Source organism: Coccinella septempunctata, chromosome 2 (genome assembly GCF_907165205.1).
Source record: "Coccinella septempunctata chromosome 2, icCocSept1.1, whole genome shotgun sequence".
NCBI lineage: Eukaryota > Metazoa > Arthropoda > Insecta > Coleoptera > Coccinellidae > Coccinella > Coccinella septempunctata.
The window spans coordinates 3,098,551-3,106,838 of record NC_058190.1 but is presented as its reverse complement, the minus strand read 5'-3'; the positions used below and the strand labels follow the sequence as shown (position 1 = coordinate 3,106,838).

At 34.3% G+C, this 8,288-nt stretch overlaps 1 protein-coding gene across 4 annotated transcripts in view; it reads left to right on the top strand.

Annotated features, from left to right (window-relative positions):
- Positions 1-741: 741 nt before the first annotated feature.
- Positions 742-8,288, top strand: part of LOC123308282 (potassium/sodium hyperpolarization-activated cyclic nucleotide-gated channel 2) — a 364,375-nt gene continuing 356,828 nt past the window's right edge. For 2 of the 4 annotated variants that reach the window (XM_044890876.1, XM_044890875.1), the window contains exon 1: positions 751-1,022. In XM_044890876.1, coding sequence (XP_044746811.1) covers positions 955-1,022 — 68 coding nt within the window. In that variant the 5' untranslated portion in view covers positions 751-954. Of the gene's footprint in view, positions 1,023-8,288 lie in introns of all 4 variants that reach the window. The other 2 variants (XM_044890874.1, XM_044890878.1) reach the window with 2 other exon arrangements.

The following is an 8,288-nucleotide window of genomic DNA, read 5'->3' as shown; positions in this document are numbered from 1 at the left end:
TAGACACAGATCACAGTATAGGTCTTTGGTCCACAGCTATAATGGAAACTCGAGAAGGATACAGCGGCGGCCAGATCTGGAAGATCCAGAGCCAGAGTATGGAAGGACCTGTAGGTCACGGTTGGGTCTCTTCAGTAACAGAAGTGCACACAGTTGCAATTAGCCCTAATAATTTACAAGTTTGATCGCACCGATACTTTTGTTTCGAGTATTTTTGTAGATTTATTTCTCGGTAACGGGAGACAGCAATAAATCAATGACTGCATCACGATTAAGTGCAGCAACGCTGTACAGTTTCAGTTCAGTGGCTGGATTTTACAGTTTGGTGTGTATAGTTTGAAAAAACGACATCAAATTTTGTTGGCACGAAATCGTAGAGGAAATAAATCAAGAACGTCAAAGAATATATTCAATGAAATGAACTCAATTTGTCACTACCCTGTATAGTACTGCTTATTGGCGATGCGATTTGAAATAACAATAACCTTATTTTGGTCAGTCAAGCAGGAAAGACATCCAAATACAAAAGAACAAATCAGGAGACTGTTGAAACTGAAAGATTTCATTCCCTATTGTCATTTCGACTTGAAGTGCTTCAATAGAGCTTCAATCCTTTCGATATGTATGATATCTGAGATATGTAAATGTTAACTCTTTTTACGCGTGAGAAAGTCATGAAAATAATAGTAATCAAATATCAAGTTTTTCCAGAAATCCCTCGTTCATCGAATTACCCAAATGAAACGTTCCGTTTTGAAAACCGAGAAAACCTCCGAATCGGAGATGCAGACTGCAAAGCTGTCAAACATGTGTTGAGGGTGTCGAGCTTGCGCAGCCATCCCAAACCATCTTCGGGGCCTTCAGTTAGCTACGAAACGGGGTCACACAAGGAACCCCACGTAATGCTCGGGAGTGCGCTAGGACTGACAGGGCAATGCAAGTCAGCTTAGACCTATGTCTATCAGGAGCCTCCACAGACGGGTGTCAGGGCCCGGGGGTTACGTCCAACATTTCCACAATCAGTAAGTCCGACCATATAAAACGCCGCCGATAGAAGCGACAATCTGCTCCTGCTTTGCAAGTTATGTAATAAGAATTTTCTACTCGCACCATTCAGGATTCTGAATATATTATATTGGCTAGACGCTACGAATACAATGACTTCAATGACACATCAACCAAACCCTTCAGCTTTCAATGTAACATATATCCAAGCTTCCAACAGAAAAATTTCCCTTGCAAGAAATCAACAAACAACAAGGTTTCAATCATTTTAACTCACTTAACCCCACGTTCAAAAGAACAAAGCTTTCGTCAATATCCTCCTGTGCCATTTGATGTTATCGATAAATGTGTCTGAATAAAAATTTCGCGAAGTAAATACATAGATGAAACCTGATGCTAACCGTTTACTTCCCACGTTTAAAGCCTTTATCGATTAATACTTAGATAATATTATTATTGTTCGCTCATTTCTAGACGAGATGGATAGATCGGTTTTTGGATACTCACGGTTTTGAAGGTTATTTTCTCATTCAACAACAAACTGTTCGTGTTCTACACAGATGGCGTTATCGATGTACCTGTGAACCTGCGAGGGTGGAAACGGGAAATTCGGAGAAAACAGACAAAGGTTATCGATGTTTTCTAACATAAGGACGTTTATTTTGCTTTTCAATTTTTCTTCAATCATCGCAGAGTTTGGTTATTGAACACCTTTATGTTTTTAGTTGTTTGAAATTCATTGTTTTGAATTTAGGTATACGAGATTAGACATTTCAACATAGTTGGCTAATAGCGATAGACTCTCTAAAACCGACCAATTAGAAAAAAAACTGCAACCAAGGAATTTATTGTTGAAATAGCATCGGATATGTCCCAGTATGAATATCCTAGATTTCCCATAGGGCTGAGTTATGCATTTGCAGGGGGACGCTGAAATGCAATCCCTGAAGTGATGTTTTCGAGATTTTTCGTTCATATCTCCCGCGGTACTGAAAATTTCAGAAAAATGATCGATGTGAAAATTATAAAGCATTAAATGAGAGCAGATGTACAGGGTGGGTGAAATTTGTTGTATACTGAAGGGATCTCGAGAACTATGACAGCTAGAAGAAAACGGATGACACATTCTCGAGATCGTTTTTCTTGACTAATCCAAATCTGAAAACAGATCCAGCCTAACGTTCATAGATTTTGAGTTATGAACGAAAATTGAGAAATAGTCATTTTCAATGAAGCTGAATAACTCCCTTATTTCAACTCGTATTCGAAATCTGTTGTTACATTCTATAGGCACTTTTTTATGAGCAGTTCGAATATGAAATTATTAAATTTTTTGAATTAGTCGAGAGGGATTTCTGATTTCTCAAATGTAAACTATAGTTGAAAGTTCTTTCATCTTGCTGCTATTCACATGAATTAAACCAAAGGAAAAAAATTCAATACTTTTTCCCGCTTTTCTATTCACTGTTGAATTTTTAGTAGGCTGGCGTAACTATAGCGACCGTTGAATATGCATTGTATTTTGTGAACCTGAGCCTTTATGATTGCTGAATAAATATTTCGATGATTAATTCGCCATCGTTTGTTCTCGCGATGTTTGGCATGCTTATGTTACGATGGTTCTCAATTCGAATACTACCTTTGACAGAAGTACCTATTTTTCATCATCCTACTTTTGTAAAAATAATAATGATAGATAGCTATCGTATTTTATTTATATTAAGGACCCTTCGAATTTCTTTCATGAATAAAAAAACGATAATTGAATAAATTTTCTTCTCTAATAATCAGATCAGTTTTTACTCTCTTTTAAAGGATATCGATCTCGATATCGATATATATATATATAGTCCATTCAAGAATGATTGACATCCCAGTAGGTCTTGAAAATCCAGACGCGGCTTAATATCTGATCACAAAATATCTTCAATAATTTCTGTAGGTTTACTCACAGAACAGGAATATGCAAATATAACCTAGACAAGTATTTGAAAAGAAGAAATATTTGAATTCAGGGCATATTAATCAGCATTCAAAATTGAAACACTTATGTTTCCAATTTGTACGATTAAATTAAGAACATAAATAGCAGTACAAAATTCAAATTATCGTCGGCTTAGAACATAGAATATCAGGAAGGAGCGGCCATATTGGTCTTCCAAGTTTTTATTTGAAAAGTGGCAGACTTGGAAGTCAAATGATTGTGTTATCTGTGGCCAAATGAACAAAGTGATGTTTTAACTTAATTTTTGTAATTTGGATTCTTGAAATTTGCTGGAAATAAGGATTTTGTATATTGTAGCGTGAATAATTCATAGGTAGGTGATTTTTTTAAGCCTGAATTTCATGACATATAACAATGACAATGACCCATGACAATAACTCTCCATGGGCGTAGGTGATGTTAAGTCATAGACCTTAATACCATTAGTATCTAGCCAAGCAGTGTTAGGCGGGGTGAATTTCCGCTTCGATTATCAATTTGAACGAGCTTGAAAAAGCTTCTGACTTTCCGTCAGTGCTTTCCTAATTTTTTTGAATAATCAGAATCAACTGACTATTGAAGTTAGTTTTTTGGAAACTTCATTGTTCTACGTCACTGTTGAAACGGAAAAATATGTCGGCTATATTTCTCCTCCATTCCGGTCAAATTGAAATCAGCAATATGCTCCTTCCTGTTATTCTATATTCTGAGATCGTCGGTCAGTGCATAGAGTCACACATAATAGGACTATAGATCGCAGTTTATTCACAATACCAACCTGAATTTCGCAAAACAAAATCTCAAATTATGAGCTATTACCAACTTAAATTCGATTTTCCATAGCCACCGGAGATGTCAATCATTCTTGAATGGACTATAAGAGAAATAATTATTCGACAGTCTGTGATTCCTATCACAGAAGGTTGAATTGACATTGGATTATGTGGAATTCACAAACCATAATGCATTTTCAACGGTCGCTATGGTTACGCCAGCCTACTGAAAATTCAGCAGTGAATCGAAAAGAAGGAAAAAGTATTGAAATTTTTTCTTATGTTATATTCATGTGAATAGCGACATATGATAAATTTTTGAAATCAGCAAAAAAATTGCAGCAGAATGAAAGGACTTTCAACTTTAATTTACATTTGAAAAGTCAGAAATCCCTCTCGTATCTCGAAAATGACTGGATCGAAAAATTTAATAATATCATATTCGAATTCCTCATAAAAATATACCTGCAGAATGTAACAGCTGATTTCGAATACGTGTTCAAATAAGCGAGTTATTCAACTTCATTGAAAATGACAATTTCTCAATTTTCGTTCATAACTCAAAATCTATGAACGTTAGGCTGGATCTGTTTTCAGATTTGGATTAGTCAAGAAAAACGATCTAGAGAATGTGTCGTCCGTTTTCTTCTAGCTGCTATAGTTCTCGAGATCCCTTCAGTAGACAACGAATTTTTGCCCATCCTGTATAAGTTCAGCATCTTTGATCCCTACAAATATTTCAACAATAGATTCTTGAGATCAAAAGAAACTCCTTTTTCTCACCACCATTTTTTTCAAATCGGCTCGGTTTAAAAGATACAGGCTGTTGAAAAACCATAAAAATAATTATTTTTAATTCAATCGCACAAACGGTTTAATCGACTTATATGAATTTCGGAATATAGTTCAACTTTTATTTGATGAATCTTTCTCGATTACGAGATATCACCCACGTCTTCCAGTTTTCTCATTATGACCCTTACGTACCATAAAAATACCGAAAATTCAAAGAACCCAACTCTTGAAAATGAGTTGAATGCTATCTAATGAATATTTGAACGTTTTGTAAAATAAAGGTATTTTTAATATTTCCTTCTATTATGCGTCGTTTTCGGGTAATATGATAAAACATAAATAATATCTGAGAAATTCGAAAAATTTTGGGTACTTTTTCTGAATACAACTCTGTTTAAAGATCCACAGATTTGTAGTGTCATAAATTTAGCTAGTTTGTCTGAAGGTAGTTTTGTTTTCCAGGCGTGGCACAGCTTATTATGAAAATTTAAAATGGCTATTTTTTTTTAACAGGGCCGAATAGGAAAAATGGTATAGAAGTGTTCTTTTTGGCCTCAAGAATCTACTGTTACAATATTTGTACGATTCAAAGATTCTCCTTTGTTGCACAGGCATTCAAAGTTTGACCAATTTTTCAGCAAAAAAAAGAAGAATATTTGTTTCAGATTCTTTATAATATCTTCGAATTTCGTATTCATGACTAATTGGAAATAACTGGCAAGTGTCTTGTGTGCGACGATATTGTAAGCATAGATTAAATAATGAACAGAGAATAGATAGCCCACTCGAAAAATAAGCTTTAGCGCACATTTCACATCTTCTCCTAGTAATCCTGACAAACATCTGAGAAATTTCCAAAAGAAAATCAGAGAATGATTCGCATTAGCTGTTGATTACGAAATTATATTCAATGAAAAATTAGATCTAATGCGAATCTTCCACGATTTTCAGTACTCGTATTTTCTAGTATGTTCAAAGTCACTGCAATTTCTTCTGGTGTAGCATATGGAAGATAATATCTCTGAGCACTTCTCTTTCTCTTCACTCCATGATATTAAATATTAAATCCAATCCTTTTCATTGCCACTATTTCACATAAAACTCGAAATGAATATTTTTCCAATGATTTTATTGAAGTTTGAAATTAGATTATGTTTACATGGAAACGTTTCTGTCATAACGTGATTATTCGACAAATCACGTTATCTGCAGCTTTGCCGCCAATATTCATTTGGAATTGGGGTTGTAGTTGGGGAACCGACGATGCTATATTGCGATTTATTCGAGCGTCGTGGAGACCGGCAGAAAGAATAAAAGATATGCACTTTCAGCGGTGGGGAAAGCGTCTGCAGGGTCTCAAAGATGTAAAAATAAATCGTCAGGTGTACATACTCGAGCGTGTCAGATTAAGATACTGTATATGCCCTACGTGTCTCTGATAATGAATTCATGCTTATCTGACAGTTTGCGCGGTGGGACTGACCGTACCGAAGAGTTGAAAATGGTAAAAAAAAATTTATAGCGTGTCAGATTTATGGAGAATCTGTTAATTGGACCCAAAGGAAGCCACTTTGCAAGGGACTGGCAATTTGGACGTGACGCAAGGTCACAGCGGTCCTTTGAAAATGTAAAAAAAATCGTTACTCTTTCTTATTCGAGCGTGTCAGATTTTCATACAGATGGTTAATCTGGGTGTTGTAGACGTGTTGACCCATTAACATTACATTACATTAACATTTTGAGGATGATAAAAATCCCTTTTTTTTTGAATATTTTCCTCCTTGTACCTCTAATCGTTTTTCAATTAATTGTTGAAGATAATAAAATTCTACACAACTTTTGTCTGAAGCAATTTTACATACTCCTAACCGTTCTCGAGTTAGAGGGCAATAAGGGCGTAAAGCTTAGCCACACATGAAAAAGGAGAAGAACAATGTAGAATCCCAGTCTAATCTACAATTGTAAAAATGACAATGTATTCCTATAATGACAATTTCGAAATAAGTCAAGAAAATTTTAGTTTTGTCTGTGACTGAACATTAGAATGTACTATTTTCCAACGAGTGAATTTTCGCTTCAGATGTATCGCTAAACACCTCGCATTAATTGCCATATATCTCGAAAACGTTTGAACGTAGAAAAAATTGCTTGGGACAAAATTTGTAGAAAATGTTATGCTCTACAACTTTCATAATGAATGCGAAAAAGATTTGAAGCTCAGGGAAGGAGATAATTCAAAAAAACTGACTTTTGTGACATCCTAAGTGTTTTGCTATGTCGTAAGTTTTGTGAAAATATTATATATGCGACGATCCTTTTTGATGATTTGTTTTGGGTGGACTGACAGTTCGAATCTCGACCTTATTACCACAGCTCACATTTAATTGATGTTCAAAGTATGAAACTTTGAAATTTTATTTTTTGAAATTGGTTTTACGAAAATGCACTTTCCATCCTATGCTGCGGAGAATTCAATGCTCAACTGAGAAGAAGAATAATTCAAGCAATAACAGAGAAAAAATATTCAACTCCAACAGTTACAATTCTTTCAGAATCAGCTTGGTTTAAAGGCTGTGGCAAAACCATGAAAACCATAAAAAAAATTATTTTGAGTTTTAATTATCTCACAGACGCTTTTATCGAATGAAATGAATTTTGGAATATCATTTTTCATTTATTTTATGAATCTTTTTCTAACACAAGATGTCACTCACATCTCACATCCAGTTTTAGCATCATGACCATTGCGTAAGTACCAAAAAATCAACCAAAAATTCAAAGAATATAGGTAACTCTTGACATTTAGTTTGGACGCTATCTACTGAATATTTGAAAGTTTTTGTAATATGAAAGCATTCTTGATATTTCCTCATATAATGCGCCGTTTTCGAGTAGTATGATAATCAAAAATAAAAAAATATATGTGAAATTCGAGAAGTTAGTACTTTGAACGAATGCCTCCTTTTTAAAAGATCCATATATGTGAAGTGTCAAAAATTTAACCTGTTATACTGAAGGAAATATTTTTTTTAGGAATGACACTTAAAATGGCTATATATTTTTATCAGGGTCGAATCGGACAAAATAGTAAAGGAAAAACTATTCTTTTTGGCGTCAAAAATCATCTGTTAAGATATTTTCACTAGTCAAAGACTCACTCTGTGTACTTAACTTAGATATGAAATATTTTTGGTCTCTTCTCTGTTATATCGAACTAAGGTGAATGAGAAATACTTACCAATCATCCTGTATAATTGAAATAGGAATTATTAGCTCAGAAATCAAAAATGTACCTAATGATGTAGTTAATGATATAAAATACAGAATATATATGGCCTAAGCACCCAAAGCAAATAGGACAAACTTCAATATGTGAGAATAGACTATTGTTATTAATCGAAATGCAACATTTCTGGAAGGAGTGTAGAAAGGCAGGATCGAAAACTGAGTGAAATAACATACATATGTGGGATTCTCGAAAAAAAAATTATTTTGTTATGGAAGAAGAAGAAGACTGAACAGAAAATTAATGCATTTTTTTATGCATTTTAATGCAAATTGTGGGTTCGAAGATATATCACTTTTATGTTTCAGCATTTGTGCCTTGGTCTCTTCGAGTAGCGTATTGAGATATTTCACTCTAATAACTATCCTCCAATACAGAAAAAAAAAATTCGAATCCTAGCATCTTTTTTGATTGTAAACCTGAAAAATATTGCACATCATTTAAA